The sequence below is a fragment of the Parus major genome, chromosome Z, assembly GCF_001522545.3.
Source record: "Parus major isolate Abel chromosome Z, Parus_major1.1, whole genome shotgun sequence".
NCBI classification, from domain to species: domain Eukaryota; kingdom Metazoa; phylum Chordata; class Aves; order Passeriformes; family Paridae; genus Parus; species Parus major.
Window position 1 is genome coordinate 74,262,392 of NC_031799.1, and position 20,577 is coordinate 74,282,968.

At 47.8% G+C, this 20,577-nt stretch overlaps 1 protein-coding gene across 4 annotated transcripts in view; it reads left to right on the top strand.

Annotated features, from left to right (window-relative positions):
- Positions 1-20,577, top strand: part of PAX5 (paired box 5) — a 135,641-nt gene that overhangs the window by 14,769 nt on the left and 100,295 nt on the right. For all 4 annotated transcript variants that reach the window (XM_015615426.2, XM_015615428.2, XM_015615427.2 and 1 more), the window contains exons 4-5: positions 1,963-2,027; positions 4,051-4,179. In XM_015615426.2, the coding sequence (XP_015470912.1) occupies positions 1,963-2,027; positions 4,051-4,179 (194 nt within the window). The remainder of the gene's footprint in view (positions 1-1,962; positions 2,028-4,050; positions 4,180-20,577) is intronic.

Below are 20,577 nucleotides of genomic sequence, written 5' to 3' on the forward strand. Positions count from 1 at the left end.
CCTGTCCCTGTCCCTGTCCCTGTCCCTGTCCCTGTCCCCGTCCCTTTCCCTGTCCCTGTCCCCGTCCCTGTCCCTGTCCCTGTCCCTGTCTCTGTCTCCACAGTGCTGGGGGTGTTTGCTGGGGCTGTGCTGCTTCCTCCCAAGATGCTGATGCTGCTCCTGTGGAACATTGGGGTTTATGGGGATGGACTGTGCACAGCTTATTATGGAGGGGGCCTTCTAGCAGGCAAGTTTGAGCTGCTGCCTCCATGTAAGAGTGAATAATAATAATTATTAATTAATACCATTAATTTTAATAATAGGCCACTCTTCAATAGCAGAAGCAAGGCTGTGTGATTAAGACTTAATTAATCATTGTGATTAGCTTTGCTCAAATCAGCTGAGAGCTGTCCAGCTGCTTTCAAGTGCTCCAGTCTCTGTTCTTCCAGAGATAAAGATGTTTATGTGTCAGAAGGCCCTGGACACCCTTTTTTCACCATGACAGCCTTGTGCAGTGGGCTGGTTCCACTCTTGACCACGCAGGGTCTCTTCGGCTGTGCTCCCCCACCAAAGCTGCTGTCCCAGCTGCTCCTGCCTCTCACTCTGGGGTGGCTGTTCTGGGGTCTGTTGCTGTAACCCATCTCCTGGTTGTGCCTGACACTCAGCAGCTTCACTCTGGGGCTGGCAGCTGAAAGACAGCTTGTGGACAGACCAGACCACTGCCAGCCTCCATCAGATTCCTCCAGGGAATGGGAGGGGAAGGGGATGGCAGCGCATCCTTGTCTGGGATGGAGTCGGGTGTCACCAGTGGTGGTCCCTGTGCCTGCCTATGGGGGGCTTACCAGCAAGGAACTGCTGTGTGTTCCTGCAAGTTCACCCCCAAGCCCACTCCCCCTGATAGCTTCCCTTCTCTCCTCTCCTCTCCTCCAAATTCATGGCAGGCAGGAATGGAAGGGGAGTTTGCCAGGTGCAGAGAGGGGAAATGTTCACTCTGGCATTGCTGCTGCAACATAGTGCCTGGGGCTGGGTGATGTGTGATGAACCAAGGGTGTGCTTCCTCATAGCCTGTTCCAATTCTGCTGCAGCCTGAGGCAGAACTGTGTGATCTCCAGAGGTATTTCTGACCCTGTCTTTTGTTTTTTCATAGCACAAGGGCAGATGAGCAATGTGTGTAGCATCTGCCCAGAATCTCCCTTCGTAGCAAGGTACCTTCTATCCTGCATCAACACACATGCCTTCTCCTTTATCTGTATCTCTGAATTCTTTGACATCACTATCAATCAGAGCAGTAACTGCATGTACACAGTGATGATAAATGTAGTCATCCAGCTTTTAAGATTAGCATTTATTCCAACATTTTGTTAAAAAATAAAAATTGGCTAAGCTGCTCCTTTCCCAAGTTGTCCATGTGAGTGCCATACCTGGAATGCTCTAGGAACAGCCTTGCAAATGTGTCCCAGCACCCTAGAGTGCAGACCACAGCCTGCTGGAACCTCTGTGCTCAGAAGGTTCCAGGTCCCTGGGGAGACAGTGCTGGCTGCTCAGATAGTTGTGGATATCTCTTTTCTGGGCAGTGAGGACTGGCTCCTCGAAGCCACCAAAGGACCAAACTCTGAAGCATCCTGAGAACCATCTGGATGCAATCCTGTTCTGTGTGCTCTGGAATGACCTTGCTTGAGCAGGGAGCTTGGACAAGACAGCTCCTGTCAACTGTTGTCTCTTCCAACCTGAACCATTCTGTGACTCCGTGGCTCTGTGCAATGTCACCATGGTCACTCTAATGGCAGGGGCTGGGGACACAAATGTGGTCCTGGGTCCACCTGCCTGACTTTGATCTTTCAGTGAATGATGAGGGGAACATAATGCAGAAAGGCTTTTCTTGTATTGATGTGGGTGTCCTGCACTGAAAAAATAGTGTCTAGTGCCTCCTGCCATTGCATGCCCAGTGCTAGCTAAGTGGTCATTTTTGTCCATTACTCACAGGATCATCCGGACCAAGGTGCAGCAGCCACCCAATCAGCAGGTCCCGGCTTCCAGCCACAGCATAGGTAAGGAAAAGTTTTTTTAAAATACATTAAAAAAAATAATGGATTACAAGTATTCTGAAGAACTTTTAATCATTCTTATGGACAGATAATTCTGCATAAAACACTTCAGCACACGTGCTAATGTGCCTTCTTTGTCATTCTCCAAGGGCTGAACATAGTAAATGAATTTTATAAATACTGCTAAAAGGTTTTGAATTTTACTGATTATTATGATAAATAGCTTTCACCATGAGACAGAAAATTGAAATCTAAACCAAAAAAACCCCACTAATAGGGGTCTATAGAATGTCAGATAATTAAAGTAATAAATCAAGAAAGGGATACTTATTCATAACATTTTCTGCATCATTAGTCAGTAAGTAGTTTTGAATGTGTTTTTTCCATCTATCAACCATCCCTTCCATAGTTCTTTGTGCACTTGCAGTCTTGAGTGAAGAGGTAGCAAAACTTTCAGAAACTTTTAATTTAGCCACAGAACAGTGATGCTGCAACCTGAGGGAGGTAATGTTGGTGGAGGGTGACCCAGAGGAGACCCCCAGGCTGCTGAGACACGCTCAACCCTTCTCCCAGCTGACAGTGTCTCTCTGAGGATGCTGGATGCTTCTGTGCTGCAATGCAGCAGGGGTGGAGGGGCTTAGTCTTTTTGTCTCTGTTCCATGACATCTGTCAGGGCACTGGTCAGCCTTTGCTTCACAGGAGGTGGTGGGGTGCCCTAGTTTCTCTCTGCCTTTTTACTGTCACCTGTGATATTGTGAAATTCTTGCTACTTCTCTCTTGGTGAGGCTGTGCTGGTACTGGGAGAAAGGGAGTGGAGGTGCAGAGCTGCCTGCACTTTTTCAGCTTGTCAGAGGAGTCATACTGTAGACCCTGTATCCTCAGCCTTTCTCTCCAGAAAATGCCAAAACAATCTTGGGGAAACAACCTTTCTTTATCTCACTGTGATGGCTTAAGTGCTGTCTCTTCTTGAAAAAGTCAAGAACAGGAAGAAAAATCTTTTCTCAGGGCTTGGAGTTGATAGAGAAAGCAGGGATTCCTGACATGGGTTTGCTCCATGTGAGTCATGTCTGGGGGTCTTTGGTGTGGTCCCACAGTATATCTGGAGGATATCAGTGTATCAGGAGAATACCCCATCCTGTCCTTGGGGTCTGTGTGGTGATTTCTAGGATGTAGGGATGTGGCAGGACAGGCCCAGCCTGTCAGCTGATGGAGGTGATAATAGTGCTCCCTCCTCTGTCTGCTTCCATGAAGCTTTGGACACCCATAAGGACATCATAAGGACATCATCATAAGGACAGTGTTTGCTGTGCAATCTGACACATCTAGACTGGTTACACTGTTGATGGGTGACTGTCCTTGCTGGATACAAACAGTACCCTTTTTGGAGGGCTCTTCCAAAGCAAAATGGATTTAGATCATATTTTGGACAACTTCAGGGTCTTTCAGCCATCCTTCTGTGGGCAACTCCAGCTGTGCAAGGTCTCCACTGGCCCGAGGCTAGTGGCATGGTCTAATAGGATGCAGACAGCACAGCTAGTACAGCAAGTGCAGGTTGCTCTGCTCTCAGGAGGTTCCTGTCCCGGGTACCCTCTTGTGGGAGCTCCTCTCTCTGCATGACTGTGTTCTCAGCAGGCTCTGTCCACCTTGCTGGTGACACTGGTGACACTGGCTGCTGTGTCACTGGGGGGCCTCTGCTGTCCCAAGCCATGAGCTTTTCCACTGACCCTTGTGTGAGATGGGATTGTCTGACTGCTACAGAAAAGCATCTCCTGTCCCTCAGCACGCAGACCCAGCCCCTTGAGAGGGGGGCAAGGGCTGACCCTGCCTCTGCTCCCACCCCCTGCACTGGGCTGCTGTGGCATGCTGCTGGATTGGACTGGGCATGGCCAGGGGCTCTTCCTGAGCTGGAGGGGCCACGATGGCCAGCTGAGCCCCAGCCCACCTCCTTCATGCCATGGGGCCAGTGGTTTTGGGTAAGCTGGTGTATGTGTTGTCCTGCAACTGACTACCTGTCCTTGCCTTGCAGCCTCCACGGGATCAGTCACCCAGGTGTCCTCTGTAACCACTGACTCTGCTGGCTCGTCCTACTCCATCAGTGGGATCCTGGGAATTGCCTCCCCTGGCACGGAGAGCAACAAGCGCAAGCGGGATGAAGGTAGCAGGAGATGTTTCCTGGGAGGGGAAGTGTCTGGCTGCCCTGCCAGAGGGGTGGGTCAGGGCTGGGGCAGATGCTGTGTGTTTGTGATGTGATGGAGCTGGGGACATCCCCTCCAGTGCAGACTGGTTCTATTTCAGCAGGTCTTTGCCAAGGTCACAGACAAGCCAGTGACCCAGTGGCCAGGAGCAGGGTCTTGTCCAGGTGTTTCAGAAAGCTATGGCAGTGTGTCAGTTTTGATCTGCGCCTTCCTCCACACTGTGGACCTTTTCCCTCATGCCAATTAATGGGGGAAGAGACACAATTGTGTTGACTCTGTGGCCACCTGAAATAGGAAGTATCTGCAAAGTACAGAAAGTTAACTGCAGAGACATCTGCTGTGCTGCTTCTCTCAGGACCTTCTTCACCAGGGACATTTGTTATTCTTGGAGGGTGGAAGTAAGCAGTCTGGTTGTTGGGGTAGGATATTGTTACAGTGTTGGATATGCTCCTCAGATCCACAGGGTGTATGGTCCTGTTTTGTTCTGCATCCTACTGAAAACAATGTTTTTGAGAGAAAGGCACCTGAGATAGAGTGGAAGGCAAAAGAGGAGAAATGTTGTGTTGGTGTATTTCTAAAATACCTTTAGTTTAGAGCATTTTTTTTTGTTTTGGGAGAACCTACAGAGAGAAGCTGAGGCCGTGGTTGTGGACACAAGCTGTGTAGCAGGGGGGACACCAGAACTGTAGTGGGGCTTTTTCAGTTGAGGACGCAGAGGGCAGGTGGAGGAGGGGTGCCTGTCCTTCCTGCTGAATCAGCCTCTGCCTCTTGCTGAGGAGCATCCTTGTTCCTAAGCTCCTGCTGCTGATGCAGGTCCAGCAGGTCCAGATCCCTGCACTGCCCCCTGTGTCCCTTGCTGCCCAAACCCTCCTGGATGAAGGGGGTGGTGGGTGGGTAGGCTGAAGCTGTAGTGGCATCCCCCCACAATCTGCCCCACATCCCCTGGGGGAAACACAGCTAAAATCAGCAGCCTGATGCCTGAGCTGTATGAACAGGGTCATGTGCATCCTTTAGTAGAAACACATGATCAGGTTGCAGAATAAACCCAGGTTTACTGAAATGGGAGAAAATCTGCAAGAGGTTGGGAAGCCAATTTCAGCCACATGGGAATAAATTTGATGGTGGAAGTATAAAACTCCTTGTGCTCAGGCTCTTGCTAAATATGCCAGTGTTACTTAACTCTGTGACTATACCTGATATTTTTCCAAATCTAGGTTATAAATGCATATTTAAATATATGCATTAAAGCAGATGGGATGGAAGTTTTGTATTTTGTCAGCCAGATCAGGGGACAGACTGTCTCTATTTACATTACATGTCTCCTATGCCACAGAGCCATTTTTTGGGTGCCAGTGAGCAGACTTTGCTTTAACTGCAGAGAAAAGGATTAAGTGTTTCCTTGAAAAGCAAAAGCAGTTCCAGAAGTAGAGCTGAGAACCTTCTCAGCTTTTTCCAGTTTGCATTCAGAAATGAGCATGTGATTGCTAAAGCAACCCCCGTCAGTTTGGCAGGATGAGTCATGGGGTTTGAGCTCCTAAGCTGGACAATAATGCTGTCCTCAGCAGGCTGTTTCAACTGCTTTTGTAACAGGCTCAGGGCTGCAGGTTTGGAGAGGCAGTCAGGTACTCCAATATCTTTGTCTGTTGAGGGGATTCCATAACACCCTCCCTATCCTGCTTACTACAAGGTCTGGATAGGTGTGGGTGGGTGCATTGTGCCCATGCAGGTGTTCCAAGGCTCTGTATCTACTATATGTTCCTCTGATATAAAGAGGAGGAGCATGTCACCTAATTTTGGCGTGGATCATGATGCACAAGCTGTGGAGCTGATTCAACCATTTCCTGACTTTGGAGAGGCTCTCTCTGCAGAGAGACCCTTGCATTATGTCCTTTGCCTGTAGCTGCTGGAAGGTGAGTGCCTGCTGCACACATCTCCTGGAACCATTGGCTGTGCAGTGCTGTCCAGGTGTCCTGGTTGCCCTAGGCCTGGGGGTGAGGTGGGATGGACTTGCCCTTCCAGCTGCACTGAGCACTTGATATAATTCATTAATCAATTTTGTTCTACTCACTCTTGACATTTTATTACCAGATGTCACCAGTATTTAACCCAGTGGGGAGCTTGCTGGGTAGCAACAGGGGCAAACCAAATCAGACAGTCTTTATTGGTTTATATAGCTGAAGGTGTCATTTTTTCCCCTGTTGTAATATGGACTTGAAGCAGATGTGCCTTGGTGGGGGATCAGTTGCTTTCACTTTTGGTTAGAGAACATGCTACTGGAGACTGACATGAGGAGCAGGCTGTCCCGTAATGAGGCAGAGAGACGCAGGCAGCTGCTGCAACCTCCAGCAGTGGAGGATGCTGAGCAGCCACCTTGCTGTTCTGCTTACAAATTGCCTCCTCAGGTGCAGTGGCAGCAAGTTTGTCCAGCCCTGCATCTCAGGGAAAGATTGTAGAGGTGCAGGTGGGCGACAGCAATGCAGAGTGACCATGATGGGGTGCCTGCTCTAAACGGGGTCTGTGTTAGGGCATCAAGACCCCAGGTCAGAGCAAGTGGAATGCTCCAAATCTGACAGCCAGAATATGTGTAGGGGCTGGTTTCAGTGCACCAGCAGCAGCTGCCTGGGGGAGTAATGGTGATGTCATGATGGGCACCTCACATGTTTTGGGAAGTGTTGAGCCTCTCCTCTCTGAAAGTCAAAGCTTTCTGAAGTGGGGTTAAACAATCCCTGTCGAGCACTAGGAAGAGGGCAAAGGACAATTTTGTATAAAAGGCTGGGGTCAGACATGTTTTGGGGAAGAAGGAGGTTGCTGGGCCATAAATGCTCTGGAGGATTCTCTGAGGATGATGGGGGAAGAAGGGCCAGTGCATGGCCAGGCAGAGCCCAACCCTCCTTCTCCCTTCACTCCTCTCTTTGCTAGCCCTTGTCTCCATCCTGCAGAGCTGTGCACATGTGGAAGAGACGTCAGAAGGGCTTATGGCCAAGTGTAAGAGCAACAACTGCTGTGTTTGTGCCAGCTGAGCAAGCTGCAGGCCTGAGGCATGGGATGTGCTTCTCACCTGGATCTTGTGAGCTGGGGCTGTCTCAATGGGAGAGTGACATCCCTCCACCCAAGGACCCCAGCATCTCAAAGAGCCCAGACCTGTGCTTTTTGGGAATCATGTTGTGCCTGCTGGTCCTTTCCAAGAGTGTTCATAGAGCAAGGGGAGTGTGTGGGGGGTGATGCTGGCACCTACATCCTGGGTGTAGCTCTTTTGCACTTTGTGCAGAGCCCTCTGCTTGCTGGTCTGTAGAGGGCTTGAACTGTTCAGTCTGTACACGTGTGTACAAAAATCCTGCCTTCAGTGCAGGCAGCTGCTGTCTGTGCTCTGCTGCAGCTGTGGATACTGCCAGGGCTGGCCTGGGGCTGGAGGAAGAATCTTGTTTCTGTACTCTTGCAGAGAGATGAGACTGGCTGCTGGGGCATTTATGAACAGAGTTGGAAGACTTACAAGAATCTCCATTCTTGTGGCTCCTCCTTGCTTTATGCAAAACACTATTTCCCCAGAGGGGAACAGTGCCTTTTTTTGCAGCAATTGCTGCAGGTTGTGTTGGGGTATGAGTGCCTGACCTGCCAGAAGTATGGTTGTGCCTTCACTTCTGACACAGAAATGCACAGAAATCTTCAGTGCTAACAGGTAATAGGAACAGCAGGTGAACATTAACAGCAGCTACGTCAGTCTGAAATCTGTTTGCATACAGTAGTTTCTGTGGAAGTTCAGGATGCCTGTTGTGTCCCAAACATTACTTGTATATTATTGAAATAGAGACTGTCAATGGCCACAAATGTCATGTGGCCCATCCTGCTATAGCTAAAATCATAGAATATCCTGAGCTGAAAGGGACCCACAAGGATCACCAAAGTCCCACTCCTGGAAAAAAAGAAACACAAAACCAAAACCTCACTCTAGGGTTATCACTGCCCTACCAATGTTAGAGTGTGCAAGCTGGCACTTTTCCAGCTGGTGTCTGCTAATGCAGGGGTTGGCACAGAGGGGCATCATGTCACTGCTCAGCCCAGGTGCAGCCATGGTGGCATGAAGGGAAATCTGGTTCCTCACAAGAACATGGGCTGTGCTGGATCAGTTGGCCTTTGTGCTTCCCTTTTGTAGATACAGCTGATTTGAGCAAAAGCCTCTGTGCAACCAAAAGTGCCCGATCACAAGCTGTCTGTGGCCAGATCTGCCCAAATTCAGCAGGACATCCCCAACTAGGTGCCACCCAGGATGCCTCTGGTCCCCACCTGCCCCTCCTTACTGCAGGAGAGATTAGGCAGATTTAGATATGTGCATCAAAGAGCTGCAGAGATCATATCTCAAATTCAATCTTAACACAGACTTCACTGCTTCTAAGCAGTGGAGGAGTTTGGGGAATTGAAAGCAGTGTGGCAGGAAACTTCTGCTCATATCACGGTTGTTTTGTTTTGTTTTGATTGTCACCATCTATAATCCAATATTGCTGTCAGCATCTGGTGTGATGATCAGTGCTGGTGCTTTCTTTTCTCAACTGAACTCTGAGAAATGCCTTTAATCACAGATATGTTGTGTTCTCAGATGTTTAGGTCACAGCCTTCTGTCTGAGAGAATAAGGCTCCAACAGGGGCCAGAGCACTACTAGAAATGAGAAGGGTTGCACACAGTGGTGGGTGCCATCCAGTGTCTTATAGAACTATCCCATTTTACAGTCAGTATGTTTTCAGGGAGGGATGCCCAGGGTAAGGCATGTCTGGGTATCCAAGCAAGTGCTGACCTGTCCATGCAAACTGACAGGGATATTTCCAATGACACCAGCACCATGGCCACTGTGGAGATCATCTGGAGATCACAGCTTGGCAGTGACAAAGGTGGACAAGAGCTCCCCAAGTCAATGCCACATCTGGGGACAGAGAGGCAGACCACTCAGCATGAGTGAGTGTTTTTATATTTTGTGTCTTTTCTGCATAACAGGCCCGTGAGCTATGTTTTCACAGAGGGACAGAATAAGAAACTACACTTACATCTAGGCAGAGGTTTGAAGGGCTGTGGGCACAAATGTCTTGGAGACTGCATGAGAGGGTCAATGGCCTCCAAAGGGAGCCTAATATGGAGTAAGTGCTACCAGGTTCTTCTGTCATCTCCTATTGTCAAGGTGACAAAGTGCCAAGGTATCAATTCTAGAAGGCTCCTGGAAATTAACCCAGTGGGGAGGAGTGGGGCTGGAAAGGCTTGTAAAGTATTTTTTTCTGCTTTTATCTGAAGTGTACTGTTTTAAAAGTTGAACACTGGAACCACAGCTGGTGCTAAGCTTTTCCCAGAACAGTCAGGTGCACTGTCCACATCTCTGTAGTGTCTGAAGTAGTGCCATGACTTGCAGTGTGTATGTGTGGCAGATGGACAGTGTCCAGGGCCATTCCACTGTTCTGCCTCCTTATGGCTGAGACAAACATATGTCTGTTCTGCCCTCTTGGTCCCAGCATCCTGTCTGTGACAGCAGAGAGCTCCCACCTCATCACTGAGCTCTGTGCATCACTGAGCACTGAGCTCTGGCAAAGCCCTGGGTGGTGAGAGCTTCTGTGCCAGCCTGTAGCTCCCTGAAGGGCCCAGGGCTATAAGGAGAGGCCTGCCAGCCATGAAGTTAATCACAAGTGTGTAAATGTCTCATAGATCTTACTGTAGGTACCCTGGTAATAGAAGTACTGCTCCATCAAATACCAGAATTTTTGGTCTCTGAGGGCCAGAATGTGGGACTCCTCTGTCCACTGCCCCTCTTCCTGGCAGTCAGTGCTGGCTCTGTGTGTGCTCTCAGTGTCCTGCTCATCCCTCTAGTGAGCATCTGCTCTGGTGAAAAAGCCCTGTCCCCTCCTGAGAAGGGTTTGGTTCTCTCTCCACCCAATTTTTTCCTTTGTGGTTTCACAAAGTTGGTTTAAACCAATTAATTCTTTGTGGTTTCTTGAGTTGGTTTAGGCACTTTTGACTTGGGGTGCCGGAGCATCCTCATCAGGGAGGGCTTGCTGAATGAGGGGTCATAGTGCTTGCCTAGGAGTACGGATGGAGACAGAAACCACAGAGCTGTTTGTACTGCCTGCCCACACTCTCAGCATCAGCAAGAGAAAAACACATGTTGCAGCCAACAGGTGATGGAGTTCAGTGCATAAATTAACCACTGATGAGGTGTAGTGTTGGCATAAGTCCTTATTACTTGGCTCACTTCAGATAGTGACCACAGCCTGATGGAGTTGGGGATTGATGGTATCCTCTCCAGCACTTTCTTGGGGTCCTCTGCACCATGCAAGTGGTGTGCAAAAAACCAAACCCTTTGGGAATGTCAGCTGCAAGGGAAACAGTCAAAAGCAGGAAAATAGTGAAAGGAAAAAAAGCAAGAGGTTATGGAGAGAAAAAAAATCACCTGCCAATAGAAACTTCAAGTTTATTATGTCAAAAGACTTAAGTGTCTGTTTGGGCAGTGGTGAGTAGAAAGGGACACACAGAGAAACTTCCCTGAGTGAATGGGAAGGGAACTGACCATGCCTCCTGGCTCTATGGCACTGCTGGGAAATGACTGTTTGGAGCACCTGGAATGCAAAAATCCCACTGCTGAATCATCAGTAGCTAAAAGGAGGCAGTGGGAAAATGCATAAAAATCAGAAAACTCAATCTGTACTGAGAGCAGTCAGGTTAAACAAGTGGAGACGCCTAAGCCCATGCAGAGGTGAAAGAGAAAGAAACCCCCTCCAGAGAACTGAGGAAGTGCTAGAGTTACTTCAGTGACTTCTGGTCCCACTTCACCAGCACTTACTGGAGCTTTTTTACCCCAAAGAATGAGTCCAGTGAGTACAATGAGATGAAGCTTTTGAAGGGCATGAGGTTTTGCAGGGTCAGCAAGTACTGATCTGAATTTCTCCTGCTGATGCAGATTGTCCTTAGCATTCAGGGTTCCATTCCCCGGGTTGCACAGTGGGTTAAGCTATTTGTCCCATCATTGCTTTATCTCTGCAGAAGAGATGGTTTTCCCTCATCACACAGACACTGACATTATAAGTAGAGTTTGATGTGGGCTTTGCTATTACATTGCAATGATGGCTTCATCTGTGCTATTTCCAAAGTGATCTACTTTTGGTGGAGGTTTTATTTAGTTTCTTAACATTTCATTGGAAGATCACTTTTGAGTTCTTGGATGCAATTTCTGAGAACACTTGGAGTTTTCTTTCAGTTTTTGCATTTGCCTTTTGTGTACCTTACATGGTCCATCCTGAGTGTGCTGATGTGGCAGCAGGCTCTGGCTGTGCTGGTGAATTGATACCTGATTGACTCATGGATGATGTGTTGACACCAGCCATGACAGCACATGCAGATGGTTGTGGATGTCTGCAGGAGGAGGAGTTTGGCTGCCCCTGGGTGTAAGAATTAAATCCTTGAGTGTTCCAAGAATCACCTTGCATCTGTGGGCTCATTGCTGCTGATCCAGCCATCCCACACATTAAGAGGAACAGCTCAGCTGGCACATTTCCTTATGAAATTCTAGGGAAAAAAGAATAAATATAGGTTAGCTCAGATCCTCACTACAGCAGCATTAAAATAATGTAGTCTCAGTTTCTGAGAAAGTTCTGCATGTGTAAATTCATACAAATGAAGCAAAAAGCCATTTCAGCCTCCAAATGGAGCTGTTCTGATGTTTGAGAGCAAAGTCTTTGCCTGAGTTGTGCTCAGGCAGGACATTATTCTAGGGAGGGAAAGACAAAGCTCTGCCTAGCCATGAGATAGAGCCTGTGGACTGAGATCTTCCTTGAGCAATCTTCAGTTCTGTCAGACAGTGGAGCATTCCACATTCCTCACGGTCAGTGAAATCCCCACTTCCTTGTGATGCCCAAAGCTGCTGGTGTGCTGGGCACAGGGGTTTGCCTGCATTCCTGTGCTCTGGGCTTCTACTGCCAGCTCATGACCTCTGTGGGACCCCTGTGGACATGGCCATGGCCAGGTGGATGGCAGTGGCTGGTGGGCAGCTGTTCCCAGATGAGGATGTCCCCATGCTTCATGTCTGAGGGATTTGAGGGATGGGCTGGTTCTGCCCTGGCCATCAGCGATGCTCACCTGTTCTCAGCTCAGTGCAGGAAAGCTCCTGCCAGTGCAGCTGCCCTTTCTGAGCAGGCAGGTTACCAGCTGTCTCGTGTGCACATCAAGCACGTTTGTCACTTTTCTCCTAATGCGGTCCCCAGGGCTCCTGTTTTCTGGAGAGCTCTCCTCTGGCTCTGAGGTGAAGCCCTGCCAGTTTGCCACCGGCTTCAGTGGAGCAGGGATTTTCTCAGAGCTATGTTAATGAAAAGCCCAGACTTCCACCACTCCTTACAGCCCTGCTGAAGCTCCAGCTGTTCTCATCAGGAGCTGTCGACTGCTAGATACTTTTCAAGGAGTAACCTCTTCATACAGATTTAGCTGAAATTCTGTTTAGGGGTAGGTGCCTTGTCAGATCATTCTGGTGGTGCCAGTACTGGGACTGGCCAGGATTCTTTTGTAGGAATGCATTGTTGAAAGAAGAAGCAGTTTTGTGGAAAAGCAGAACTTGTCAGTTTTGATGGATGTTTTTTATAAATGCTAATATAAAATAAGTAGGAAAGTTACAAGAAAGATGAATAATTCTGATTTATCAAGATATAGAATCCAGAGAGGAGGAAATGCTGAGGTACAGTCACAATACAAGCATGTACCTATGTGCCTGTACAGAGCATGTATCTATGTGCCTCCAATGCACTTATCACATACATATATATACAGAGAGAGGTGAAAAAATTACCTTACAATGGATAAATTATATTACTCACAAACTTTAACAATTAGTATTCCAGTTTTTAAATTATGACAGTGATTTTTGGGAGTTCTGAAGAACAAAATGATTGCTTGGCTTTTTGGTGTTTATTTTTCTTCACATGCTGCTCTTGAACAAGGTGTTTTTGTGAGAGGATGGTAACACACTTCATATCATGATATGTGGTGCCAGATTTTCCTCTTTTTCCCTGTTTGTATATCATTGTCTCTTGGGTCAGCATACATGTTCACTGTTAAAACAAATGCTTGAATTTCAAACATGTTTGAGATGAGGGGAGCTTAGGGGAGCTGCAGTGGCTCAGTCTCATTTACCCTGGAAGAGGCATTTGGCCAGTCGCAGGTGGAAAGAGGTAGGGGTTATATTCCTGCACAAAAGGTCTGACACCAAGGCATTAAGTAAATGATTTGGCAACTCTGTGGTATCAAGAGCTCCCCAAGTGTTATGCATTTCTGTGTCAGGCTTTCTCTGTGTCTCAGAAGCAGTAATGGGTTTTCCATTGGCCTGTTCCATCTGTATGGTGGGGTGACCCCCAGGGTGAGGGTGTGGCCAGGCCAGGGGCTCCCTGCTCCCCCCAGGTGTGCTCCTGCCCCTAGGGAAGAAGTAAACCGTTCTGCAGGTAACATCAGGTCAGCTGCCTTCCCCATGGCTGCACACAGTGCAGCCCTAGTACCAGGATTGTCATGTAAGGTCTGCAATCTGCTACTGTCGCAGTTGGTTCAAGCCAACTCAGATTTTAAAATCAGAATTATTTCCTCGGCTGAAATGAGAGCCTTCTGAAATCCTGAATGATAGTGGCAAACCACTTTGTGTTGGTGCTTTGGGAAGCTCTGGAGTTAACATTGTAAGCTGTAATTGCTGTTGTTGCCGATTGTGAAGTTCCCTATGAGCAGACAGAGCAAAATCAGTGAGACACAGAAAATGGAGTTGTCCCGAGATTGGCGGATCTCTGCAGTTCTGTTTTTGTCTGCCATGTCCTTTGTGTGTGTTCTTTGCATTGAGAGCTTTCCATTGCTGGAGGTGCTTGTGCAGTATTGATTGAATCCTGCCCATTTTGCCTTCTCCTGGTATTTTCAGAATAGTCCCATTGGGGGTTATTTGCATCAGACTGCATTTTGCACTTTGTGTAGTTTTTAGCTAATTATATAAATAGCTGGTCATACCGAGTCTGCAGGAGAATTGGATTCATATCTGCAGGCCGTCTGTATCTCCTGGATGTGCCAGAACTTGAGAAAAACCCCTTTACAATTTTTTCATGGCGCAGTGATGAGGATATGGTAGAGCTCAGAGAGAGCTGTAGCGCTTACAAAAGGTGGGGGTTTCCCTGCTGAGTCTTGTGCTGAAGCACAAACCTTGGGTCAGGGCTTGCTCTGCCATGGAGCTGTACGAGGGAGGATATGGTTCTCAGCAGAAATGCACTGGCTCAGGAGTAGCCAGCATGTGCAGGGCACGGGAATGTGCCCATCCCTGGTGCTCAGGCTGTGTGCAGGGCATGCACCTCCCGAGGCACAGGCAGCCTGTGCCTGCCCAGAGGCTCTCTGGGTGCGAGACATCCAGCAGCTCAGGCAGAGCAGCAGCAGCCATCATCAGCAAACACAAAAAGCTGTATTTTGATGCATCCTGATGTGCTGCAAAAAGCCAAATCCCTCTTTTTATTCCTTTTTTTTTTTTTTTTTTTTTTACTTGAGGAAACTTTACAGATGGAAAAATAAGTCCTGACTGGGAAAATCTAGAGACAGGTGTCCCTACCTGCCCCACTAAGACCTATGATCTGATAGATGAAGAATTGCACTGGTATTTTGCTGAACTTCCACAAGAAGACTGATTGCAGCTCATTTCCCCATTTCATATCCGTACAATCACAGAATCACAGGATGGTTTGAGTGGGAAGGACCCTTGGAAGCCATCTAGTTCCTGCCTCCTGCCATGGGCAGGAACCTTCAACTACACCTGGTATTAATTAGATATTCAGCTAGACCTTTTCTGTTTTGTGTGTACTTCTGGGTAGCCTGCCCCAGCTGGTCTGAGGTATGTTTCTCTGCACTCCAGCTCCTCTACCATGGCAGGAGTGCAGCCATGCCACTGCACTGTATCTATAATGCTGGAGCAACCTTGCTGGAGCTTGGAGTTAGTTTCAGAGCCACAGCCTTTGCTGTCTCCATTTTCTTCATGAGCCTTAGCTAGGGAGGTGCCTGCACAACTTCTTCGTGTGTTGTTGTTTCTGGGGCAGTGACTGTCCACATGACGGTGCCCATGGCTTCAGAAATGGGAAGAGCAATTGGTCTTCTGAAAGCTAAGAGATATTTGTAGCCAGCATATACCTATGCAAATTCCTGGAAGGTTAGAGCTCTAGCTGGAGACTGATTTTCCTTTGCTCCTGCAGATCCATATTACAGGTGGAAGTTAGGAAACAAGGATTCTTGGCTGAGATGTCTTGTATTGAAAGGAAAGTCAGTTAAAATCTCCTATCAGCTGGGCACTGATCTGGCTGATTTGAGCATGAAAAAAGAGATGTCTATAGGGGAGGTCAGGGTATTGGAATTCTGTCAGGTACCAACATCACTGAAATGTGATGGTTTTCTGATCACATGGACACTCTTCATAAAACTGCTTCCCTGTAGCTCTGTAATGGGGTCCTGGCTGCAATGAAACATTTGTAGAGTGCATCGGCTGCTCTCAGATTTTTTTTGGTCACAGACTAAGTTTGGGTGTGCATACACCATCAGCACTTAATTCGTTCAGAAACTTCCTGAAGCCCTATCATTATGACAGGTTCTCTGACATCTTGCAAAATGGCACAGAGGCAGGGAAAAGATCTCTCTCACTGGATCCAGAATCATAGAATGGCAGAATGGTTTGGTTTGGAAGGGAACTTTAAGGGCCATCTAGCCTGACCCCCCTGCCATGGGCAGGGACACCTTCCCTAGACCAGAACTTCAGAAATGGTGATTAGCAGAGCAGGACAAGGTCTATGGTATGCTGCTCTTGTGGGAATGATGGCATCACAAGCTGCTTCTTTCAAGTGCTGTATGTGAGTCACATCAACATTTAGTTGACAAAATGTGAAGAATGCAAACTTACAGCGGGGAAGCATCTGTTAGGACAGCTTTAGTTGAGTGGTGGCCATCTCACACAGCAGAGTCTCATTTCCCTTTGATGCTGCAGTAGCTGCTGCGGTGTTGGGTTTTGCCTGATGAGCTGTCACATAGCTCTGCTGGAGCAGGCACTGCTCACCCCCACGCTGCTGCATCTAATGGCCAGGATACATATCCTCTTTTTGCATTTCACTGCTTCATGAGAGAGAGAAGGCACAACCCTAAGGGAGCAGCTGTGAGCAGGTGATGCACAAGTGTGCACATCAAAGGCTTCCTGGTGGCTGAGCATTTCAGGTGAAGACACCAGAATGTCTTATATTAGATAAACATGCTTCAGCCTCCCCCCTTACAATTCTGAACAATTGCTGTTGAGTTTTGCAGTCAAGATACTCCTTCTTTCACTTTCATGTTCACTTTCCCTGCAGTACAATTTTCGCCTGTCCCTGGGACATTTGCCAGTCAGACTATTCTTTGGAAGGTCTCAAAATTAGTGGTTTCAAGGCTTGTTGGACTCAGCTGCCAGAATGGCCTGTATACATTCCTTTGAGGTAGACAGATTTGGTGGTGGAGGCTTTTAAAAAACTCGGACCTTTCAGAAGTGGTACTGGTTTCTCAGCAGTCTGATAACAACATTCAGAGAGCCTGAAGGCAGGCAGGTGGTCCAATATCTCACATGTTGCCTGAGAACACTTAAACAATACCTTCTGGCTGGACGTCAGAGCCTACGGTGTGAGGAGCACATTCCTGCTCCCTTTATTCCACCTTTTCCTGGCTGGAGGTGAAGGGAAGCCCTCAAACCCACTGTCAAGTCATCTCTCAGGAACCCTGCTTGCTAGGTGCTTTGGCTGGAGAGAGAGCTCAGGAGCCTCCTGCTGTGCCAACTGGGCTCCTCTGCATTTCCTTCCATCCACATGTAATGGATTTTACACCTGAGAGGTTATTTTTGGTGGTACAATTCCTATCTGTCCCAAATGGGATATTTTACCTCTTGTTACAATTCACAGAGCTAGACGGGGCTGCTGGTTTCATGCTGTGCAGCATCGACACATCATGCCCTTGTAAACATTGCTGTCAGCAGTGGCAATTCCATCTCTATTGTCCCAATAAGATTTCATGCTTGACAGTGCCTGACTTTTTTTTCTGTACATCAACTAATAAGAAATAGTCATGCAGCAGTCTTTTTCTTTTCTGATTCCTTGGGTTTCCAGTTTCTTCCTTGGGAATGAGCACCTAGCCTCACACTGATTTTCTGCCAGGCAGGAGGACACAGGAGCTGGAATTTCTGGAAAAGAGAGGTTTTTTGGTAGAGCAGAGCCTGTCTTTTTCTGCCTAGCGCCAGTCAGGGGACAAAGAACAGTCGCCATCTATCACGGCCTTGGATGGCAATGGGGAGTGGCCCAGAACTGTTATGAGTGCTCAGAGATGGGAGGAACATAATTATAGGCATGCCTGAATCCAAGGAAGATTATTTTGGAACAGTTTAGGTATGTGTCCTTGAGCTTTAAATTTGTGTAACTATTCCTGATGTTTACCTGTTTTCCTTCTCTTACACCTACACGTTACTTGTTGCAGCAGAATTTGGTACCTGGTGGTTTGACCACCACAGCAGTTCACGGGGTCAGTTTACTTTAAAGGATGTCAGAATGTGGGAATACTGGAATCTATCATGGTTCCACAAGAAGTTAGTGCCTGGTGTGTCAAATCAGCCTAAACCTCTGGAACCTCCTGGTCCTGTTTCTGAATGCTGAGTCATATTTCCAGGTCACAGCTTGTCACAGCTGAAGAAAATTCCCAAGAATGCTTTCTCTTAGGATGTCATTGATGAAAATGGAGCTGTTGAGTTGATGATTTGACTCATCAGGAGGGTGAAACTGGGGCTACTTCCCTACTCAGAGAAGTGGAAAATTGGTTTGGCAGTGGAGTACCCATGCTCCCCTCGTCACCACTATCTGGCCACCAAGGACAAGTCCTTGGCAAGCTTTCCAAGAAGCTCATAGTCACTGTCCTGACCCTCTCTGGGCAGACCCTGAGGGAAGCTGGCATAGGCTGGGGGCTGCCCTTAGCACAGAGCCACCATGACGAGTGCACCTCTGAGACAGTGGAGGAAGCGATGATCTCCAGCCAAGCCAGTCTCACCCAGCAGAAGCTGTTGGCACTGGCCTCACTTCAGGAGTGACAGAGCTTCCTGTGCAAACTGTGAGTTTCATCATCATTTTGCACCACCAGTCATGACATGCTGTGTACCTGTTTGTCACCTTGGAGATGAAAATAAGTCAAAATCATTAATCTCTGTTCTGTCCTGTGACTTGCTCAACCAGGAGCCTTTCCTTGCCCCTGATATTTAAGAAAAAGTGATGGTGCTACTTGGATTTGCTTCCTGACACCCATGCTGAGTTTGTAAGCTGGTCACATCTAACCAGTTACCACAAAATTGATTCTGGAGCCTTCAGTTTAGAAACCTGCAAGCTACATCCCAGGCAATCATGCTATCTCCATCAGGAACTGAATGAACCAGTCAATAATCAACATTGCCAAGGGTGAAGAGGTCTTTTCTAGTGCTTTTGATTTCTTCTTTATGAACATCTCTACATAGGTAATAACTATATAGATGGGCAGATGGAATATCAATGGTCACTGTGCATCTATATTTATAGAGTGTACGTATGATTTAAGTGAAGAGACTGTTGTAGGTGTGTATGTGAACACTGGTGTATTCCTCATAGTTTGTTCTCTTGCTCTCTGACTGCATTGCTCAAATACACGGGCCCAGGTTTTTAAACCTTGCTAAACCTTTACAAAAAGATCTAAAACCTTGTTGTGAAGATAATTGTCAATGCTGTGACAATCACCCTGCTACCTGGCAAGCCCAGAATAAATTCACCTGCATTTTTCTAAACTGTCAAGGAATTTTTGAACTCACTTCAGAGAGTTGTAACAGGTAGTGCTTGGCTGGATGAAGGTGCATGTGTGGCAAGGTATTTGCTCTCATGCTGCACCCCTGCTTGCCCCTTTCTCTGCACCCATTCAAGGGCCCAGTGCGTGGGCACAGCACTTTGGAGCGGTGGTGGTAAAGGCTTAAAGGCCTTCTCTGCATTTATAGAGATTGTAGCTGATTTTTCTTGGACTTGTGATTTCTGGTTTTTTCCTTGGTGAATCCCAGCACTCTGTGGAAAGTCAGAGGCAGTGTGGGCAGGGCTGGAGGGGTTTAATCCACTACTGTGCTGCTGAGTCAGGTGTAGTCTGTGCCTGAGGGTTCTCCATTGATGGTTGGCATTCTCCTTTTCATCCTGAGTGCATTTCAACTGTGCTTTTTTTACCTTCTTGGTTCCCCCCAATTCTCAGTGCTGCTGTCAGTCTCTGGCTGCCAGAGATGTTTGATTTGATCACTGATGCTCAACTCAAGCCCTCCAGCCCCATTAGTGTAACATGGTTCCCATTCCCTTTCTCTGTCCCTGCAGGCATGGGCAGAGGATATTGTGATGGGGTGTGCATTTGCTTTGTGATGTGATGTGAAATGTGGTGCTTTGGGGTCTCATGCCAGAGGTCTCCATTGCTTCTGGAAGGTCGCAGCAGTGAGGGGCTGATGTCTACCACGTTGCTTTGGTGTAGGTGCCAGCAGGTCCCAAGTCCTGGTTAGACTTTTGCCAGGTCAGAGGAGGCCAAGTGCTGCCTGGGTAGTGGGTGTGCACAGGTGCAGCCCCCGTCCCCATGACAAAGTAAGGTGAGCCCACCTGCAGCCACTGGATAGGTTCCTGCTCCCAGTGCTCACCATGCATCAAAGCCCACTTGTGCAGCTTTGTCATGGGAACAGCTTACAATCTCTGGCAGCTCTGGCTACCCTGTCACCTCTTGAGACACAACTGTCAGAAGGCAGTGCCCTGAGCTAACTAGGGTCCCTGCCAGTGGGACAAGCAGAAATCTGCACCATCAAGATGATGAGCATTGTGGGACAGGAGGTGGCTGTGGCAGGAAGGGGTGGGGACACCCTGTGAGATCTGAAACCAGTTCATCTGGTGGGTACTGACAGCTGCTAAAAACAAATCATAAATGGAAACACCAGATACAATTGCACTGAGATGGCAGAGGTCCTGAGGAGTCCTGATGGGCTGGCAATGGACGGTTGAAACAAATTGCCCACTGCTGTGATACCTCAGCTCCCAATAACAGAGGGCAAATGGCCTTCCAGGGGGAGATATAGATTTTCCTTTGAGATATGGAAAGGGAAATAAACTACATTGTGTTTGAACATAGGGCTCTCCCTTCCTCTCTCTCTGAGAGAGAGGGAGAGAGAGGGAGAGAAAGAGAGAAAGACAGAGAGAAAGAGAAAGAGAGAAAAGAAAAGAAAAGAAAAGAAAAGAAAAGAAAAGAAAAGAAAAGAAAAGAAAAGAAAAGAAAAGAAAAGAAAAGAAAAGAAAAGAAAAGAAAAGAA